Source organism: Heteronotia binoei, chromosome 4 (genome assembly GCF_032191835.1).
Source record: "Heteronotia binoei isolate CCM8104 ecotype False Entrance Well chromosome 4, APGP_CSIRO_Hbin_v1, whole genome shotgun sequence".
Lineage (NCBI taxonomy): Eukaryota > Metazoa > Chordata > Lepidosauria > Squamata > Gekkonidae > Heteronotia > Heteronotia binoei.
In genome coordinates this window covers 134286872-134309695 of record NC_083226.1, presented here as the reverse complement: position 1 = coordinate 134309695, position 22824 = coordinate 134286872, and the positions used below count along the sequence as shown (strand labels likewise).

General features: G+C 39.3%; 1 protein-coding gene across 1 annotated transcript in view; it reads right to left on the bottom strand.

Annotated features, from left to right (window-relative positions):
* The window catches only part of FCHO2 (FCH and mu domain containing endocytic adaptor 2), a 127178-nt gene that overhangs the window by 91864 nt on the left and 12490 nt on the right, over positions 1-22824 (bottom strand). Inside the window, exons 2-3 of the mRNA XM_060235809.1 lie at positions 7177-7268; positions 1693-1767 (exon numbers count right to left, since the gene is read on the bottom strand). Coding sequence (XP_060091792.1) covers positions 1693-1767; positions 7177-7268 — 167 coding nt within the window. The remainder of the gene's footprint in view (positions 1-1692; positions 1768-7176; positions 7269-22824) is intronic.

Genomic DNA, 22824 nt, shown 5'->3' with positions numbered 1-22824 from the left:
AAAAAGATGAAAAAAGTCATGCTAATACGAAAGTTGCATATATAGTTCTGAACATGGTTCTATAATACAGATTTAAAAATGAGCATAAAAGGATCATGTACAGATTAAGACTTTTTCTGCACACTTAGGAAGAAATCCCAAACTTAATGAAAAATAATTGGAAGATTACTCCCTACCTGAGAAAACTGACTGAGATCTCACAAAATCAGGGGACAGCCTCAGCCTCTATGCCTGAATGTTAACCATCCAGAGGAACTGGATGACCACTGTGTGAAGCAGGATGCTGGACTAGATGGACCACTGGTCTGATTTAGCAGGGGTCTTCTTATAGCTCTTATGATCACAGCTGGCAATATGGAGTTGCTCAGCACCCAAGGCAGTCGAGCATGGGCCTAGTCAACTCCATTGTGATTCAGCTCTAGGGAAAGCAACAGGAGCAAGTAGAAGGAGGGATGTGGTGAGCAGGGGGTGGGAGAGACAAAGCTGGGAAGACAGCATGGAGAGGTTAGAGGAGAAGAAGAGCTAGAAAGAGAGCTGGGACAGTGCCCCATGGAATTCTCCCCATGAGTTCTGCAGGTCCCCATTTTTTGTGTGTGTCTCTGACTAGATGGGAAGCAGCAGGGGCAGTCCTGGAGCCTGTCTGGGATGTTTTGTGCTCCAAGCCTCTCACTACTGCTATCAGTTTGCTAGTGGAAGGAGGGAATGGAGGGGAAGAAGAAAAGAAGAGACTGGATTTATATCCCACCCTTCACTCAAAGTCTAAGAGCGGTTTACAATCTGCTTTCCCTTCCTCTCCTCACAACAGACACCTTGTGAGGAAGGTGAGGCTGGGAGAGCTCTGAGAGAACTGCTATTGAGAAAGCAGCTCTTTCAAGAACTGTGACTGACCCAAGGTCATATGGAGGAGTGGAGAATCAAACCCAGTTCTCCCAGATTAGAGTCCACACACTTAAACACTACACCAAACTGGCTCTCAAGCTGTTCCAGCCTCACTCCCATCAGCAGGCTGACAGCAGCTGTAAGACACCTGGAGCACAAAGTGCCTTACTCCAACTCTCCCAAGTGATCATGCTCTTTCACTAACCTCTTACTCTTTCTTCTGCCACCATGCTCCTGATTCTTCCTACTGCCTCTTTCCTTCCTCAATTTAATGTAGTCTCTCTTGCCCTCCCATAAATGCCTCATCTCTTTTCCCAACACTGCTCTTCTGCCTCCCTCTCCTACTCCCAGGTTGCCACTGCATGTTGTAGGATTATTTCTGGGGGGCTCCTAGGCAGCCAAAATCTCACGACTAAATGTTTCAATATCCCAACAATAATTTGGGGTTTTTTGGGGGGGGGGGGGTTCAAACCCCCACCACTACCAATTTCAGAGTTTCTGCTAATCTTGGGGCTGTCACAGGTTTATATAAAATAACCCTTCTCTGGACATGGCCACATTGTACACATTTTTAGATCCACATTATGTGGCCATGCTCAGAATTAGACTTTGATTTCTAAGCCTCCTGAAAAACTATTTATGTTTTCTAATCATGGTTTAACCTTGCGCTATATACATCCATTGGAACATTATTCTATTATTAAAAAGAAGACAGAAAAGGCTTTTCCAACAGCTTAAATACTTCTTTCCAGCATTTCACCAAACCTCCCCTCTGAGTGAACTGTAGAGTTTTGCTTTTACAGAGTAACTCACCCAAGCTGTGAATAGTTGCTTGCTGATTTGGCTAGCTTTGTCATTGACCTTGAATATGCCTCCTCTATTGTAGCCCTGTTAATAGCAAAAGACAACACTAATGTTAATCAAGATACATAAATCAATGCAGGCCTTAGAGCACATGAAAAGTTCCACTGTATTAACTGCAAATAAAAACAGATGCTATTTAAGGAAGTTGATCTGATATTTTCTATTTGAGCACAAGATATAACAAAATGTTTAAAGCACTGATATACTTGCTCAGAGGCATGTATCCAAATAAAAGTTCCGTAAGTAGAACCATTCAGGTTCTAGGATGGTGTAATGAACAATGCAACACACACAAAAAAACACACACAACTCAATCTGTACTGGTGATTTTTAAACAAAACCAATTTTACACTAAAGTTTGCAAAGTAGGAACATCATGGGAGTTAGCAGAGTTCCCCATCTCCAAGTGCAACAGAAAGGAAAAATTCTGGGTGGTCATCCAGAGATTCGGGCTCAGATGTCAACAATATGTGGATGAAATGAAACTCATCTCTATTTGCACTTTCAACTGATTCCAAAACAGGGATGCAGAACTTTGGCATAGATGCTAGCTAATAAACTGAAGTTTAACCCCAAAAAGACAGAACAGCTACTGGAAAGCTTTTCCCAGGATTTAAGGAGTTCTAGATGAGTTGCATTCCCCTTGAAGGAACAGGTCCATAGCCTGGGGGTACCCTGGTCCCAAGCCAACTGCTGGAGTGGCAGCTGTGGACTGAAGTGCTTTTAAAAACTTCAGCTGGTTAGCCAGCTGTGGCCTTTTGTGGACAGAAAAGCTCTGGCTCCTGTGGTGCATGCAGTGTTCCCTCTAAGCTGAGTTAGTGTGAGCTAGCTCACAGTTTTTTAGCCTGCAGCTCACACATTTTTCTCTTAGCTCCAGAACAAACTAATTTATGCCATAGCTCACAACTTTAATGCCAATAGCTCACAAAGTAAAATTTTTGCTCACAAGACTCCACAGCTTAGAAGGAGATTACTATAGTTCTCTCTGTGTGAGGCTACTCTTGAAAAGTGTTTGGAAACTTCAGTTGGTAAGGAATGCTGCAGCAAGTATGCTGAGCAGAGTGGATAATAAAGAATATATCACTCCAGCCCTGACCTGGATAGCCCAGGCAAACCCAATCTCAGAAGGTATACAGGGTCAACTGTGGTTAGTGCTTGGATGGGAGACTTCCTTGAAATACCCAGTCAAAAGGACAGGGGCAGGCTCTATTCAGCCACCTCCATATGATATATGAATGAATATATCACTCCAATCTTGGCCTACCTATCTGGCTTCCGATTTGTTCTCCAGCACAATTCAAGGTGCTAGTGTTGACCTTCAAAACCTTATAAGGTTTGGGATCAACATATCTGAAGGATCACCTAATCCCTTATGAGACTGCCTGACCATAGAGTCCTCTGCTGAGCCACTGCTTCAGGTGCCCCTGACTTCTGAGGTCAGGTGGGTGGCACTCCAGGAGGGGGCCTTCTCAATCATGGAACTCTCTCCCCAGGGAGATGCGTTTGTCCCCTTCTGTTGCCATCTTAGAATAACAGAGTTGGAAGGGGTCATAAAGGCTATCAAGTCCAATCCCCTGTTCACACACACACTGCTATCCAGAAGTGTATCCCCCATCTAGTATGCAGGATCAGCCTAAAGCTTCCCTGACAAATGTTTGTTCAGCCACTGCTAAAGATTGCCAGTGATTCCACTGCTGAACTACTCTCACTGTAAAATAAGTTTTTCCTAATATCTAGCTGGTACCTTCCCACCCTTAATTTACTTCCTAGTATTACTGTGAGTCCTCGCCTCATCTCCAGACTGAACATTCCCAAGACCCTCAGCCTTTCCTCATAGGGCATGGTCTCCAGATCCCTCATTGCTCTCCTCTGCACCCGCTCCATTCTGTCCACATCCTTATTGAAGTGAGGCCTCCAGAACTACACACAATACACTAGGAGTGGCATGACCAATGCAGTGTACAGCAGGACTATGACCTCCTATGATCTGGATGTTATGTCTCCATTGGTACAAACCAAGATCACATTCACCTTTTTTATCGCTGAATCACACTGGCTGCTAATATTTAACTTATGGTCCACCCATACCCCAAGATCTTGTTCACACACACACACACACACACACACACACACAGAGCTATTCAGAAGTGTATCCCCCATCCAGTATGTGTGTTCCTCATTTTTGTTACCAAGATGTAGAACCTGGCACTTATCCCTGTTAAACTGCATCTTGTTCACATCTGCCCACTTTTCTAATGTGTTCAGATCTCATGCAATTCTATCTCTATCTTTTGGTGTGTTTGCTGCTCCTCCCAATTTGGCATCATCTGCAAATTTAATGAGTAGTCCCTCCACACACTTATCCAGATCACTGATAAAAATATTGAAAAGTATTGGGTCCAGAACTGAGCCTTGTGGCAGCCCACTGGACACATCCCTCCATTCAGATGAAATGCCATTGACAACTACTCTTTGAGTGTGGTTCTCCAACCAGTTCCCTATCCACTGAACTATCCTAACTACTGGTGAGTGAAGACTTATTTCATTTGACATTCCCTCAATGATCTCTCCTTCCCAACCAATGTTTTTCTGTTTTGTTATTTTAAGTCTTTTAAAGTTGTTTAAATGATGTATGTTTGGGAAGAGGGTTAATGGTTTTATAATGTAATCTTTTACATTTTACACTATTAGTTGCATTTGTAGCCCTTATGAGGACAGAAAGGTAGGATATGTTTTGTAAATAAATAACTGAAAACCAAGGCATCTCTCAAGAACTGTTTTGGGACAACACATGCATGGTGAGTGAAGACTGAAATGGCTGCTGCATGAAGTTACAAGGAGGAAACCTAGTCACAGCCATGGCAATGCTCCAAATATACCAAATAAGGAAAACAAGTAATTTACAAGCTGTTCCACCAGAATAAAGTTGCAGAAAGTGGATTAATTCATAGTACTGGAAGCTCTAGAGGACAATTTAATCAAGGATTTTCAAATACTCAAGAACTGACCAGGATTTGAGTTCCACTGAGAGTCCCTGGTAGGCAAGATCATCCATGCTGCTAGGCATGGTATTGGAAACACCAGGACAAATCTATCTCAACCTTGGGAAAAGTGAACTGGCACTCTAGGACATAGAATGGCCCCAAAGCGTAAAGACAAGACTGCTCAATAATTCTGTCAGACTACTATCATAACCTGGTTTCTGGTTACTATAATATGTCAACCAGGACGGACCAATGTGTGATACATTCTATCCAAAAAATAAGTAGCCATGGATGACCATATTCAGGATCCTACTGTTCCCCTTTGTTTATACAAAATCAGGTTATCGGTGACTGCCAGTACTATCTTATCCTCTGAAAGCAGAAGAATAGCGTGTAGTACTTTATGGACCACACAGAACTTGAAGGCACTGATGTGGGCTTGGAACTCCTATTAGGCCCAAGTCACAGTGATGACTCCGGTCACACAGGATTCTCTCATTTCAATAGGAAAATATTAATTGCCAAAGAGTGATTCAGAAAGAAGAGTGCAAAAGGAATTTTTTTTTTTGCTGTCAAGTCATAACTTATTGTACAAATAAAGTTTTATTTTGTTTTATATTAACCTGGAGTCCTATGATTTTAAAACATAAGAGTCTCATCCTCAGAGCCACATAGCTCAACAAAAAAGCCTTAGAGCAATTCAGTGGTGAACATTAAATGAAGTGTTTGGAATTAAATTCCAAGTGGCAGCGTTACATACTTTAAGAGGGAAGTTGTGACAACAGGTGTATATTTCTGTCAAATAAATAAAGTTATGATATTGCATAGGCAACAAGATAATCCTTCTACTGCTATACATATAAAATTGAAATGTCATACACTTGGGTGCTACCTCCCGCCGCCCCCGCAAAGTGTTGATGACCAACAATAAATCTAACACTTTCATAAATAATTCCAAAGAGCCTGCTGTGATGGAAAGAATTTCTAACACTTCTGGTATTTTATTAATCATTACTAGTCTAGACTTGCCTACAAAATCCTTTATAAGATTTTGTCTTCCTTCAAATTCTTCTTTGTAACTATGGAAGCAAATAGCTTGGTCTGGATGAGTACATTTATATCTAAAAATAACTAAGTAGTTAAATGAATTTTCATAAATTTTAGTACAAACAATAAGCTAAAACAAATATTTGCATATGTCTTCAAATGCTGTAAAAGTTGAAAGTGCCGCTTTAGCACAGTTGGTGTCCTGCAGAGATGTCAGAAAGAAGATCCCTAGTTTTGCATCACATATACTAGTTACAACAATATAGCGAGAGTCAACAAGCTCTGTGGATGCATATATCGTCCAGTAAAATATAAACAGGTCAGGATTCAAGGAAAAATCAAGGAAAACAAGGGTTCACCACTGGAAAGATAATAAGGTATTGCAAGTGAGAAAGGCGAAGGGGTCATCATCATCTTTTGGAACCTGCCTGGTATTTATAATAAACACCAGTTTCATTTATTTAGAAAAGGAGAAAACTGACAGAGAATCTTACTCATCACATTAGAAACAGAGTGGTAGCAAAAGCTGACCAGTATGTGTCAATCAGTAAAAAGGATGAAACAAGAATATTAATATAGCTGACAAAGAGTGGAATGCAACATGGCTGTCCATGTTATGAAAACCAGGTTGACTAACCAAAAATCAAGATTTCCATTTAGTGCTGCTTTCTTGCTGTAGCATCCAACTCTTTATGCTGCTGCATTCCACACTAAACAAGCTATAGTTCTATGAGCTGTGTCAAAGAATATGAGCACATTTTTATCCGATATGCCCAATTTAAAATTAGTCTCTGAGAAACTAGCAAGTGCTGGGAATTTTTGGTCTTAAAGCATTTATTGTATGCTTGCCTACTAGAGGATTTCATGGAGTCTTGAAAATTTAAGGATAACTGTGTTGAAGGTTCTCTACACATAGATGGGTTTTAGTTTTAAAAATTTCCCTCAGTCATTAACTTTTATCCACTTTGCTCCTGTATGCTTTTTTGTTAACAAAAAACATTTTACATGGCTGTACAGAACCAGGGTTTGCAATTTAAGTCAGTGTTAGAGCGATGGTCAACAACATAGCAAAAAAGAGCAAATGGCATACAAAAACTCTGACCTAGTAAATCTAGCAGTAATGACAATTTTTCTAAAACAAAGTTTATATTGGTAAAAATAAAAATGCTATACAAACAATGAAAACAAACATTTCAAAGACTATTCCACTTGTGACATGTCTTTTAAACTAAAGCCAACACAGTTCACTAAGACAAACTATAATGCAGTAAAATAAGGTAGTATCTATGGAGCATCTATGGAGTTAACGTACAGTAACGTAAAAAGTTTTGGGATATAACCAGCAAACCCCAAATCCTCAAATGTTTAAATATATATGCCACAATAATGAGCTAATGCTCACCTTTCTCTTATAAAATCTGATAGTTCTTTTGTAGATACATGCCCATGTTTCATATTATGATAAAGGACATCAAAACCATTGTTCTTCTCCCCCTAAGATAAAACCAAAAACAACAAAGTTAGAAACCACAAAATCAGGACATATGAAGACCAGATATCATTGTCGTCATGATTATAATCATCGTATCACTTAATATCCTGCCCTATGCTACAAATGGGCTCAGGGCAGCTCACAGCATAATAATAAAAAAAAAGAATGGTAGCCTATACATGCACTGATCAAAAGCCAAATTCCTTAAGCCAGGCTTATTTACAATACCAAGTTATTTTCAGGATTTCAACCGTCATTCCTTTTTCCTTTTCCTTTTCTTCCTTATTTGCTGGGGTTGTTAGTTTGTCCAAGTAAGTATCTTTATGTTTTCTCTGTCACTTTCCACTACAAGGATCTCACTGTAATTTTCCCTTACCAAAAAGCTATGTATTTCTTCAGCATGGTAGCCAGTTTCCCTAAATGACAAGATCTACCTTTCCTGCAAAAATTTACAGCCATGTTCTGTGATGGAATTATAATTTGGTAGCATCACAAAAATTAATTACAGTTATTCACTAAATAAATGTTGTATCCCTATTTCTGAATCAATCAATCAATCAATCAACCTTTAATGGCATGTAAAAACAGGTTAAAAGAACAATGGGTTGAAAAACAGAAAATAGGTTAAAATACTGGACATCAGGATTAAAGTACATTTACATAAGATCACAGTTAAATGGGACAACAAAACTGTTCCTTGTCTTGACGAATCATTTTGGCCCAGTACAGAAATAAGGCAGTGTTTACAGTTATGTCAGGAGTAACATCCTTCAATAGAAACTGGACCTATTTCTGAAACTTGGTTCATTTGGAAAGGCAGACGAATAATACAATCTGACACAGAACCTTTAACTTTTAATCTGACACAGGACCTTTTACACCAGATTGTTAGTTTCCAGAACCCTCTTTCCAGCAAAAAAGAACTCTTCCCTACACAACGTGAACAAGCAAACTGCATCAGTTCTAATATTTTGCAAACTCTTCCCACAATAGCTCTGGCCCTAGCAAAGAAAAACTGTTTCCCTGCAGTCATATTTGAATGGTTTTAAGAAAGTACTCTATTACTTGCCCATTCAACATTTTTTAAAAAGCAAAAATGCTGTTACAATAACTGGCACTTCTGTACTTAAGTACACAATAATTACTAAGAATGCAACTAAAAGATCACAGGTTAGAATGCCTAACAAAACGCACTTATGATCTAGGCCAGGGGAGTCTAACTCATTTGTTATGAGGGCCAGATCTGACATAAATGAGACCTTGTTGGGCTGGGGCAGGCCATGTCAGGTCGGACAATGTGTGTACATATTTAAGATTAGGTAGCAGAGATATAAACTTTTTAAAGGACGCTGACAAACACGCTTAAAGATTTTTTTAAAAAAACTTAAAATAAAACATGCTTAAAACATTAGCACATGTTGGACTTAAAAGTGCTTACTTTGTATTTCTCCCATGGGATCCAGGGAACTGGGCAAAGGAAGCTCTGGCTCTTCCCCTCCCTCCCCAGGGGACCAGCAGTGGAAGAGCCTCAACCAATGGAGAAATCAAGGTTTTGCTCTGTAGCTCCTGTGCAATTGAGCAAGCCTTGCAAAGCAAGTTGAGATGCAGAAGGAAGCAAGAGAGAGGCAGAAGGAGACAAGAGCCAGTGGCTCGGGGGTCTGATAAGAACCCTCTGGGGGCCTGATTTCGCCTCTGGACTACATGTTTGACACCCCTGATCTAGGCTTAGGTTACTCCTGAATATCCTAGATAATTTATTGCAAAACTGAACAGTCTGTCTCTGCCAAGTCACAATGCTGCAACTGCTGCAAAGTTGCCACCAAGCAATTACTGAAATTTTTATCAATACAGAATGCTCTCTTCCTGCCTCAGACAACATAACCAGGCAAGCATCTGCTTGTGCTGCCATCTCCAACGGCACCTGAATCAGCAGATGGCTCAAAACTGACAATTCCAACTATACACAGCTAGTGTATGCTATGACCCTCTGAAAATAGAGCAAACTGATAGGAACAGACTGGAATTCATTGGATGAATACATGTGCAGTGTTGAACAATATGCAAGAGGATCCTGCAACTCCTGTAAATGTAGAAAAAAATGTAGAAAAAAAAATGTAGAAAAATTCAGGCATGCACAAATGTCTATTAAGAGAATGAATGTGAAGTGAAAACCATGGATGCCTATGGAGTATCCAGTTCTTGACTTGAAGATTTCTTGTATGATCTAGGTAAACACGGCCTAGGCATGTATTCAAATGGAAACCCTTCAAAACCTCTGCTGTCACAGATTCTGACAATATGGAAAGGAACAACACAATGAACAAACCGATCACACTAGTTTTATGACAACAATCTTCAAATTGTTTTATGGTCTTGCTGCCGTTTGCTCAGTTTATCCATCAGGCTTGAGGGCTAAGGTTGCAGTGGTCATCGTAAATAATAGTAGTGCCTAGCACAAATAATTGACGAAGGAGAGCACCTGAAGTCAGAACTCAGAAAAAGGAGGAGGGAGACTGTTTCACATAAGATCTCTCAGACAAGATGATCACCAAGCCGACTGTCTAGGAGATCACAACATTCAGCAAAATGGCAGAGACTGTATACATAGTTTGTGATGCCTTCACTAGTTTGGGTTATGTGTGTGTGTTTTAAGTGAAGCCACTGCAGAACAACAGAGGAACTAAGGCAACCATGTGCCTTCAGCAGAGCAATTCAGCACAGGTTCAGTAGGGGTGCAAACAATAGCAAATGCTTTAGCAGTCAGTAAAACAGTACACTTCTGTTATGGTCTTGCTATCCTGCTGCTTTCTGTGTAAGGATAGTCTTCTAGTCTCTCTTCCAAGGTTCTAACTTGTACTAAATCCCACTATGTGGCTCAATGAAACCATTTTAGACACTGAAGCAGTGGGTAATGAGACAAGATAAACTATTTCTTTTCAGTGAGATCAGAAAATGATTCTCACAATTACAGGGATGTCTCCACAGCAGATTGCCCTACTACTTTACCACCACCACCCCAATACAGCACCAAGAATACAGAATAGGTATATCTGTGTTTAATTTACAAGACCCAGGTAAAGTTTGTAAAGAAAAACACTTGTGTCCAGCTTAATTTATATCTAGGTCACTTATTCTTGAATACTATATGAATTGCAGCAAAAGTAGTCTGTCTTTGAGTCACAGTGATGCAGCTACTACAATGATGCCACTAAGTACCTGCAGAAATTGCAACAAGGCAAAAAAACCCTCTGGCAGTACTACTGAAGGACTACACCAAAAAAATATTATGTACCTAAGTGAAGATATTTTAGGAAAGTATTGATAATGCCCTAGGATTTAAAAGCCTCATTATAGGTAGCCAGAGTCATTTCTTTTAAAAACAACAACGGTTGGGGGGGCGGAGCGTCGCGATATAATGGCAGACGCAATTTAAGCTAGCTCCGGTCGCCTCCTTCCCCAAACTCTTCAAAAATCAACAGAATAAACTCTGATGTCTACAAAAACAAAAGGGAAAGCCGTCCGAAGTAAGAAGAAGCAAGACTCTACAAAGAAAACCTTGGTATCGGCATTCTTCTCGCCAGAAAACGCGCTAAAGGTGGGTGGCCCGATCTCGCGCTCCCCAGACAGCCTAAACATGGCGCCCAGTCCGACTTCTCCTAAGCCTGCTGACGCTTCCCATTCAGACAGCGAAGCAGAAAGACCACTTAACAAAAAGGACTTAAAGCTATTAAAAATGGACATTCACAAGTATTTTAATGAGGCCATTATAGAACATATTAAGCCTCTGAAAGAAAAGATCAGCGAGCTATCAGAAGACCTCAATACAACAGCGAATATAGCCAAACGCTCAGCGGAGCTGGGCTTGTCTCTAAAAGGGGAAGTTACCATCTTAAAAGAGAACGAAAACAAACTACAAAACAGACTGGCAATCTTAGAAAATAAATGGCGTGCCTTAAATATTAAGCTCCACGGCTTTGAGGAGGGAGCTGAGGAGAAGAAAGACCTATTGCTTTTTGTGGCAGACTGGCTGCGGGAGACATTTTCCCTGCCTGACAACGTGGCTGCTAGCATAACTAAAGTTCAAAGATTGGGCGCCATTTCCTCGCAACGCCGTAATTTTACCAGGGACATATTAGTTCAATTTACTAACTCTCGACTGAAAGACCTTGTACTACAAAAATCAAGACAAATAGATGGTGCCACGCACAAGGGGAAGAAAATCCTAGTCCTGCTTGATCTCTCGCCAGAAACGCTTGAAAAAAGAAGGAAATTAAAGATCGTTTCAAGCAAGCTTCATGAGAGCAATCTAAGATTCAGATGGAGCCCGACCTCGGATCTCTTGCTGTTTAAAAATGGCGCCTTTTACAAGATCCATGATGCGCAATCAGGAATTACAGCGTTGAATGCTCTTGCCATCAAATACACAGAGGAAGAGGAAAAAGAGCTACGAAGAAACTTCAAAACTTCTGAAAACAACTTGCCACCTGAAGATGTGGTTTAAATCTTCATAACTGTACATAAGCTCCATTTTAGCTCCATTTTAGTTAACAAAAAATTAACTAGTCCCAGCAGCCCCGTTGGGCTTTCACCTTTGAGGAACCGTTATGAATCTGTTATGAAACTGTTAACCTATAGAACTCTGCTTTACAAGTCTTAACAGAAAAACTGGTTGCTAGGGAAATGTACTCATAGGCACGCTTATATTACTACAGAACTACTTATAATATCTATTTCTTTCGAACTAATGAAATTCTGACTCTTAGCATTTATTGTGTTTTCTCTCATTAGCTCCATAGAAAAATTTATAAGCTTACTTTTTTAAACGAAATTTATGCAAATTTGAATAATAATAACAACCTAATGAATTTATATTTGAGAAAAACCAAACCCTTTTGTAAGATCCCAATGCTGTTAATTTAACGATACTCTGGGTAATCAGTCGCGTTTATGCTCAGAATTTAATAGGGATTGCCACATATTAGGTTGTATCATTTTTAATGAGACATCATAGTAAGGCAAAAAAAAAAAAGAAAAGAAAGAAAGAAAAAAAGGGGGAATAAATAAATTTCTTGGCAACAAGCTTTTATTTCTACAACTTGCAACAAGGAACTTGCCTTTGATAATTACATAGCAACTAGATGTGTAAAGCATTCATGTTAAGGTACAGGTTATCTCTTTATAGTTTCTAAAGTTGAGATCTATATAACACCAAATGTTGGAGTTTTTAATGCTAAAACAAATGGGGAAGGGGGAGGGATGTTAGAGTGTTTGTGCTTTGATTGTAGCTTTTGCCCTCCTGGTAGGGAGAGAATAGTTTCAGATAAGGGAAACCTAAGGGTTTTTTCCCTAGCTCCCTAGTTACTGGGAAGCTGTGAAACTTCACCCAAGGATTGGGTGTTAGTGAGTAGAATATATTTGTTTATTCTTTATTGGTGGGTGTGTTGGTGCTCCCTTTTTTATTTTTATTTTTATTTTTAGTTTTCTTTCCTTATTTATTGTTTTTTATAAAAAAATTTCTTTTTGTTAGTTAGTGCAGGTTGCAGTAAAACACAGCAATCCATACTGGGATTGATCCAGTTTGCATTAGTGGAACAGCAGATTAAGACTCTCTGTGAAGTGCACTAAATCTCGCGCTCGATGCCTATAATGTCTAAAAGCCTGAAATTTTTAACCTGGAACTGCAGAGGTTTTAAACATCCAATTAAACGCTCTCGTATTTCTAACTTTCTAGCAAAGCAGCGCCCGCATGTGGTTTGCCTGCAGGAAACTCATGTGAGAAAACAATCCCCTTTTGGGTTGCGCTCTAAATGGTTCAACCAGATCTATCATGCGCCAGGTTCATCTAAGGCAAGGGGAGTGGCAATCCTATTCTCTAAAGATACTGCCTTTAATTTGCATGGTACTAAGTCAGACCCTAAAGGACGATATATATTTGTTAAAGGTACTTTGAACGGTAAACCTATAACGATTGTTTCTGTTTACACACCCAACAGCGGCCAATTATCTTTTTTGAAGGAGACCTTCTCTGAGCTAATGGATTTCAAGCATGGTGAACTCATTGTTGGAGGTTACCTCAACTGTATTGCAGATCTGAATCTCGATAGGTCAGGGGGTAAGAAGCTTAAACCTAGACACACAAAAGAGACAGGCTTAAACAGTCTTTTGCAATCTTTAAATCTAATAGACACCTGGAGAGCTCTAAACCAAAAAGTGCGAGATTTCACCTATTTCTCACATGTGCACAACTCATACTCCAGGATCGACTATATTTTAACTTCCCCAACTCTCCTAGCCTGCATCCATGATGTTAAAATCGGCTCTAGGACTATTTCAGACCACTCATGGGTATCGGCTGAATTTATGATGCAAGAGCTAGACAATAAAGGTCAGACCTGGACTCTGAATAAACTTCTTTTAACGAAAGACAGCATTTGTGACAGGGTAGACAAGCAGATACAAGAATACTTTCAATTTAATGACAGCTGTGGCATTGCACAGCATGTAGTATGGGATGCCTTTAAGGCAGTAGCTAGAGGCAACCTTATCTCTTTGGCTGCAGCTTGCCACAGAAATAGAAATAAAGACATCTTGGAACTTAAATCTAAAATCACTGAGTTGGAAACAAAACATAAAAAATTTGGAGGGAAAAAAACTCTTAAAAAATTAACTATGGAAAGAAATAAATTAGAACTAATTGAAACCTCAGACATCCAAAAAACCCTGTTATATTTGAAACAACAATACATTACCAAAACTGCAAAATCCCTGAGGTTGCTAAAATTTAGACTCCAACAGAATAGGGCTAACTCCCAGATCCACTCTATTAGATCGCCCCAAGGCACTTTGCATGTCACACCTCAAGAAATCACTAAAGTTTTCCAAGACTACTACTCTTCCCTGTATAGAACAGCTATCGATACAGATTTGGACTTTAAAAAATATTTGAGAGACATGAAATTCGACCAGAAACTGTCAACTAACGATGCTGAGTTCATGGATAGACCTATTTCAGAAATAGAAGTTCGCGAAGCGCTCTCCTCAATCAAAAATAACAAGGCGGTAGGTAACGATGGGTTTCCTATCGAATTTTATAAAAAATTTAGTTCCAGTTTGCTGCCCCCTTTAACGAAAACATGCAATTTGGCAATGACAGAAGGCATTATACCTGAGACTTGGAAAGACTCAAAAATGATAGTTATTCACAAAGAAGGAAGGGACAAACAAGATCCCAAATCCTTTCGCCCAATCTCACTCCTGAATCATGATTTTAAATTTTTTTCCACCGTGTTGGCCCGCAGACTAAACAAAATTGTTAGTTCATATGTTCATCCGGATCAGACAGGATTCATCCCTGGCCGGTCTATTTCTGACAACATTAGAAGAACACTCAATCTTATTCATCTCGGCAAATCATCACAAACAACTTCTCTTATCGCTTCGTTAGACGCAGAGAAGGCCTTCGATAGATTGGAAATTAAATATTTGAAAGCGGTGTTGGAGCAAATGGGTTTTGGTAAAAAAATTTTAAACTCAATAGCAGCCATTTACAATCAACCGAAAACACAAATAAGTATTAACAACTTCAGATCAGGAGCAATCACTTTATCTAGAGGCACGCGTCAGGGGTGTCCCTTATCCCCAATCCTGTTTGCTCTTTCACTTGAGCCCTTAGCTCACCTGGTGCGGATAGACCCCGAAATTGAAGGAATAAAAGTTGCTGGGAAAACCCACAAAATTAGTCTGTTTGCAGATGACGCGGTCATATATTTAAGCAATCCATTTAAATCATTAACTAAATTAATGCAGGTAATAGCAACCTTTGGAAAATTCTCTGGCCTTGCAATCAACGTATCTAAATCAGAAATTTTCCCAATTTGTGTCCCTTCTGAGGTGCGTCGTGACATTATGCTTACTTTCCCCTTTAAATGGGTCGATAAAACCTGGCGACATCTGGGGATACACATCACAGCAGAATGCGTGGGCTAAGGATTGCAAAATACAACTGACTGAGGAACAGTGGAATACAATCTGGACATCATCTCTATGCAAAGCTAGATGTACTAATTTTAAACTGCAACAATATAAAATAATCTCGAGATGGTATCTAACCCCACAAATGCTAAGCCATGCACAAAAAAACATCAGCTCCCTTTGTTGGAAAGGCTGTGGGACCTCTGGCTCCTTCCTTCATTGCTGGTGGTCGTGTCAAAAGGTGCAGAAATTCTGGAGCATTTTAATTACCAAAATTGAAGCAATCGTAAAGGAAACCATTCCTCATACCCCTGAATTTGTCCTTCTTAATTTGTGGCCAAAAACGGCCTATTCCAAGTTAAAATCAGAACTTATTTCACTCTTGCTTTTAGCAGGTAAACTACTACTTGCAAAACTTTGGAAGAATACCAAAATACCATCAATAACTCTCTGGTTTCAGAAGGTATGGGAACTTATAATACAAGATAAGATTGCCTCTCAACTCATTGTGGGGGACAACCCCAAAATAGGGGGAAATTTTGTAGAGAAGTGGTTTCCATTTTTAGACTTTGTAAACAGAAACACATCCAAGAAGTACGCAATGCCAAAAAAGTACCTTAACTTTGTTCTTTACTAAAGTTGACTTGTACAAACTGGGTCAATTGGTGAATGCATAGGCAACTGCTTAGAGGTAGGACTATATTTATAAGTATAGGTATTAGTGTATAAATATAGGCTCATATTTACATACATATAAGTGAATATGTATGTGCATGTATATGTACATATACATAGATCTTGTTATTATTATATATTTGTTACTCATCTATTTATTTATTTGTTTTTTCTTTTTCTTTTCCTTTTCTTAAAATATTTGGCTGTATCAACTATACTGACGTATACATAAGCAACTGTGTTTGACTCAGTCTCTTGTATTTGTATAAGAACTGTTGTTATCGTTTTTTCATAAAATAAAAAATTTTAAGTTTAAAAAAAAAACAACGGTTAATGAATATATCATTCTTCAATTAACAGTTTTTATACAACCAGCATTAAGAGTAAAGTTCAGGCTGTTATTTTTTGTTTGCTCAGTCCATTCTAACCAGCCTTTTACCTTGACACTCAAAGAGCTGGTCTCCCACAAATATTTCTGTTTCAGCACAGCACCAGAAGTGTGTGTGTGTGTGGGGGGGGGATATAGTGCAGCACAGGGCTTTGGCAGGAAGGGGTTCTTTATGTGTTATGTGCAATGTAGAGCTCACTACCCCCATATCAACGCAAACAAATTGTGATGCTGGTTTAATTTTGCCTATGAACATTACATGCACTGCAAAAGCATGCCTAAGGCTTTTTTATACTGTAAGTGCCAAATGGAACTGGGTTCCACTGGCAACACTTCAATTTTTGGCAACATTACCACACTGAGCCCTAGGAACAGGGTGTGTGTTACAAGTTTAAAACAAGTAAAATGTTTGTTTAAGCTTATTAAGATAAGTCAAAACTAAACAAAAATCAAACACTAGCATGGAAATGAAAGTGACAGTGCAAGCAGTACAAGACTAGAGTATTCTACAATCAGTACATAACAGGAAACATATTACAGGAATTCCTTGTTTTGCAAACTATCCTAACACATGTTCAATGTCTGTAAAAAGACAGTAGAGATCACTTGGTTTTCCTAGCCAGAAAATCTGAAATTTGAAACTTGTTTAGTAGTATAACATTAGATATGTAAGAAGCAAGGACTTCCATGCCAAAAATAGCACTGCTGACAAAGCAGTTTTACAGCCATATTAGCTACTTTGCTACATTTGTTCAGAATTACAAGATAAGACATCTAAAGTAAAACAGAAATTAAATGCTAAATATTGTACTGCATTATACTGCAAACATAAGCCACAACAAAAAGGCTGAGATGAAAAAATGATAGACTGTGGCTCAAATATGGACCAACTAAATTTGACAGATTGCACTCACTCATAACACATATGCATGTTTGGACACTCAGTAAGTGGGATTACTTGGCTGCATGTCCCTTCAGAATGCTATACCTCAAAGCAACTGTGCACCTGTGAAGTGGGCTTGCAAGTTATTGTTTGACATGGGAGAAAGTTTGGTGTAGTGGTGAAGTGTGTGGACTCTTATCTGGGAGAACCGAGTTTGATTCCCCACTCCTCCACTTGCAGCTGCTGGAATGGCCTTGGGTTAGCCCTAGCTATCACAGGAGTTGTCCTTGAGAGGTGGGGCTGAGAGCCCTCTCAGCCCCACCCACTGCACAGGGTGTTGTAGGGGGAGAAGATATAGAAGACTGTAAGAGCCTCGTGGCACAGAGTAGTAAAGCTGCAGTACTGCAGTCCTAAACTCTGCTCATGACCTGAGTTCGTTCTCAGTGGAAGCTGGGTTCAGGTAGCTGGCTCGAGGTTGACTCAGCCTTCCATCCTTCCGAGGTTGGTAAAATGAGTACCCGGTGTGCTGGGGGGAAAGTTTAGATGACTGGGGAAGGCAATGGTAAACCACCCTGTAAAAAGTCTGCCGTGTAAAAGTTGTAAAAGCAACATCACCCCAGAGTCAGAAACAACTGGTCCTTGCACAGGAGACTACCTTTACCTTTTTAAGCCGCTCTAAGTTTCTGATTCAGAGAGAAGGCCAGGATATAAATCTGCAATTGTCTTCCTCTTCTTCTTAATGACAAACAAAAATCTGTTGCTCTATTTCAACAGGCCACAACAACCAGAAAAGTGCTAAATATTAAGTTCTAAGCAGACAAGCAGTTCTAAACCATGGTTTGGCTGTATGTTTTGAAGCCCAAGCCACAGTTTAGCATAACATTTGAATTAAGCCAATGTAAGAAGACAATAAAAGTGTCAGAAAACCTGAAAAACACTGGAGAACAGAAATGGAAGCAGTATTTCTGCATACAGTATTTCTATACTGAAAACTCTTTGTGGAAACTTTACCAAGGATCATCCAAGATAGATCAGACAAGATTATATAGTGCTTCTGGTCCAGTGTGACACAGCTATTAAACGGCCATAGTTCCTTCAAGAAGAATTATGGTTCCTTCAAAAATCTTCAGGGAGGGAACATTTAACCTGCTGGATAGGGCCAACTTACCATTAGGCACAGTAGGAACAGTACCTAGAACCCACTATACTTTTAGAAACCCACAGAAATGTTTTGAAGTCTTTTAAAATCAGAAGAAAAAAATGAACTTTTAGGATCAAATAAAATTTTATTTTTCCCCACATCAGATGGAATTTTACGGGTCACAAAATCTGTTATTTTTTGCCTAAAACAGAAAAAAAGTTAAAGTATTTGAAGTTACAGCAACAATAATTTTAATATTGGTATTATTATTGGTGGGAGGGGCCCATGAAAGCAAAAGGACCCATAAAAGTGGCCCTACAGCTGGAGACCAAATTCTCCATATAACCTTGCTTATACTGTTTATGTACATAAAAATGCATTTTGCATTGAGAAAGTTTTCAGGTATTCTATATGTGAGATTTAGATAAAACCATTTTAATGTAGCTCTTCCCGTTCTATTCTCTTATCTTGCACACCAGAAAAACAGCTTGTAAAGCTGTCATTATCATAGTTGATACCCCTCATTTTAAAAAAAGAAAGAGCTTTAGTACAGGCTCCTTCTTGTTTGCAATAATTTAATTTTCAGCTTAGGCTGTCCCTACATGCCCCCCCCCCCAGCACCTCTTGAGCCAGCTCCCCACACTACACCTTGAACTGCAGGGGACTGTCTATATATATTACCACTGAAGTAATGAGATTTACTTCAGATTCTCAGCCACATCTCTGACATTTGCATCTGCCTAAAAATCTGGAGAAAAATGAACATAAAACTCATCTTTTTACTCTAATGTCAAAATCAAAATTAAACACAAATAATTTGAGCTGTATCTTTGCCAGTTACCAAAATAGAAACTAATAACTAAGTGCCTTCCAAGAAGGCCTAGACTCCCAAGTCATCTTGTACAAGCTGCATAATAAAACTGTTCTAATCAGTTTTAAAGCTGCTATCTGGAGGGGTTAAGGGGAAAAGACTCAAACTTCATATTAGAACAAGCATGGGTTTCTCAAGAACAAGTCATCTCAGATTAACCTGATCTCTTTTTTTGAGAACGTGACTACCTTGCTGAATCAGGGGAATGCTGTAGACATTGTTTAATCTTGATTTCAGTAAGGCTTTTGATAAGGTTCCACATACTATCCTTGTTGACAAGTTGGTAAAATGTGGTTTGGATCCTGTTACTGTTAAGTGGATCTATAACTGGTTGACAGATCGCACACAAAGAGTGCTTGTGAATGATCCCTCATCTTCTTGGAGAGGAGTGACAACAGAGTGCCTAAAGGATACATCCTGGGACCTGTTTTGTTCAACATTGTAATAAATGATTTGGATGAAGGAATAGAGGGAATGCTTATTAAATTTGCCGATGATACTAAATTGGGAGGGGTTGCAAATACAGTAGAAGACAGAAACAGGATATAGCATGACAGGCTGGAAAACTGGGCTAAAACCGATAAAATGAATTTTAACAGGGATAAATGTAAAGTTCTGCATTTAGGTAGGAAAAATCCAATGCATGGTTATAGGATGGGGGAGACTTGTCTTAGCAGTAATATGTGCAGAAAGGATCTAGGGGTCTTAGTGGATCATACACTGAACATGAGTCAACAGTGTGATATGGTGGCTAAAAAGGCAAATGCAATTTTAGGCTGTATTAACAAAAGTATAGTGTCCAGATCACATGAAGTGATGCTATCGCTTTACTCTGCTCTGGTAAGACCTCACCTGGAATATTGTGTTCAGTTTTGGGCACCACATTTTAAGGATATAGACGAGTTGGAATGGGTCCAGAGGAGGGTGACATAGATGGTAAGCGGTCTGGAGACCAAGTCCTATGAAGACAGGTTGAAAGAGCTGGGCATGTTCAGCCTGGAGAGGAGGTGGCTGAGAGGTGATATGATCACCATCTTCAAGTACTTGAAGGGCTGTCATATAGAAGATGGTGTGGAATTGTGGCCCCAGAAGGGAGGACCAGAACCAATGAGTTGAAATTAAATCAAAAGAGTTTCCAGCTCAACATTAGGAAGAACTTCCTGACAGTTAGAGCAGTTCCTCAGTGGAACAGGCTTCCTCGGGAAGTGGTGGGTTCTCCTTCTTTGGAAGTTTTTAAACAGAGGCTAGATGGCCATCTGACAGCAATGAAGATCCTGTGAATTTAGGGGGAGGTATTTGTGAGTTTCCGGCATTGTGCAGGGGGTTGGATTAGATGACCCATTCCAACTCTATGATTCTAAGTTCTGATTTCATTCTCTTACCTGGCAGTATCTGGACCCTAAATAAAGATATCTAGACCTAAAGTACTTTTTCATAAAAATATGTTTAACCAGGGCCCAGCAGGAACTCATTTGTATATTAGACCACACCCCCTGATGGCGGCATTGTTTCGTGCAGGGCTTTTTTGTAGAAAAAGCCCAGCAGGAACTCATTTGCATATTAGGCCACACATCCCTGACACCAAGCCAATCAGAATTGCGTTCCTGCTTTTTAAAAAAAGCCCTGTTTAACATTTTAATGTGAATGGTGATGAATATGTTCATATATCTATTTATATTGCATCTGACAAGAATGGAATATGTTTGCCTCACATTCACCCTTATAAGGTAAGTCACCATTATCCTAAGATAGGGAATCAATCCCGCAAAAGAAGCTGGCCATAGACTACATAGTGGTCCACAACAAATGATGAGGCTTCAATTTGGCCTACACAATCCAAGACCCATGTGCCCAAAATCAGTTCTCTTGTACTGGATTATTTACCATAAGCAGTGGATGTTGTTCTTATGCAGGTGATTCAATAGCCACCTTTGGAATAGCAGCCAAATCTATAAACTTTTTCCATTATTAATTGCCTCACTAGGCCTCATGAGAGCTGCTGTTGGATGAGACAACACATTGAAAGTTACTACTCTGAGTCTAAAAGCAATTATGAGTGAAACAAGAGTGAACAAGCGTCATCCAAAAGTTGGATGCTTGTGTTGAATGGAACTGCACTCTTAGTCTGGCCCAGGCAGTGAATGTGGCTAAAAGTGCCCATACACCAGCTGCACCTTTCCCAAGAGATGTCTGACCATGGCAATACACACATTGGTGACATATAGTCTGACATATTATAACATGTTCTCAATGGGGCTTCTATAGTAAATTTTTGAAAAACTAATCCAAAATGCTGCTTCCTTTTAAGAGTTGCTAATAACTTTCTTTGTCCATGGGTCGCAAAGGATCGGTCTCGACTGTGCGACCGAACAGCAGCAACAACAAATAACTTTGATGTCAACCTGATTTTTCATAATCTGGTGAAGACGTGTTGAGAATGGTTGTTAATCTGACCAGTTAAAATTGATCTTTTATCTCAATAATTTCAATATGAGCCTTATTTGTTGCCTTATTGGACTGTTCCATCTGGTTTTATTCTGCAGGTGATTAATAACAGTTTTTAGATTATTTATTTTCATTATGCCTCAGAAGTATTTTAAATTCATTTGATAAACTGCTTTGACAGTTTGTTGGGACCAAGAACTGCAATACTAAACATTTTCATAAATAATTACTTAAAGTGATAACACGATCTTCTAATACATATACTTACAATGAGCTCTGCAAATAGATAATGAACAAATGCAGTACAACAAAAGGTAACACTTTCTAAAATTTAGATAAAAGCATTCTTGATTTTCTACTGCATGTCATGAATGGCCATATGGGGTTTCTATTTTCTTACAAAAGCTACCATCTTTTTTTCTAGTGTAGAAAACTAAAGTACTGCACTTGGGAAATACCATGGTAAAGGCAAAATCCAAAAATGAAGAACCAGACTAGCCCCATGGGATTAATAACATCCCTATTTCCCCTGGCAGACAGTTCCAAAATTGTAGGAGAGAAGGCAGTATGTTTCTGCACGTGGAACTGCCCCAGTAAAGTGTTCAGAAACTTCAATTGGTACAGAATACTTCAGGATATGGACTGAAGTGGGTCACAGGGATGATACAACTCCAGTCTTGACCCATCTACTTTTTAAACAGGCCTATAACAACTTGGGGAGAAGGCTGCCGCTTTTATGCTACTGGGCAATTCCACCAGAAGGACCACCAATAGATAAATTGTATACTCTGTATAGCACCAATACTTTGTTTTAAATTGTTTTAAATTATAATTGTTTGTCCTATTGTTTTATACCTGAAATTGAGATGCTGATTTTATTATGATTGTTACCCGCTCTGAGTCTGTTTGGAATGGGCGGGATATAAATCGAAAGTAAATAAAATAAATAAGTAAATAAAATCTACATTAGTTCCCAATTTGTTTGTGAGCATGATTCAAGGTGCTGGTCTTGACCTTCAAAGCTCTACATGGTTTTCTGTCCTACGTCACGGTGCTGGAACTCACTATTTGGGATATCCCACCACATGTGCATAGTGGCCAGAAGTCAGGTGTCTTTCCATTAAATGCTTACATTAAAAGGCTAAGCAAAGAAATGGCAACAGATGATTGAGGAAGTCATTAGC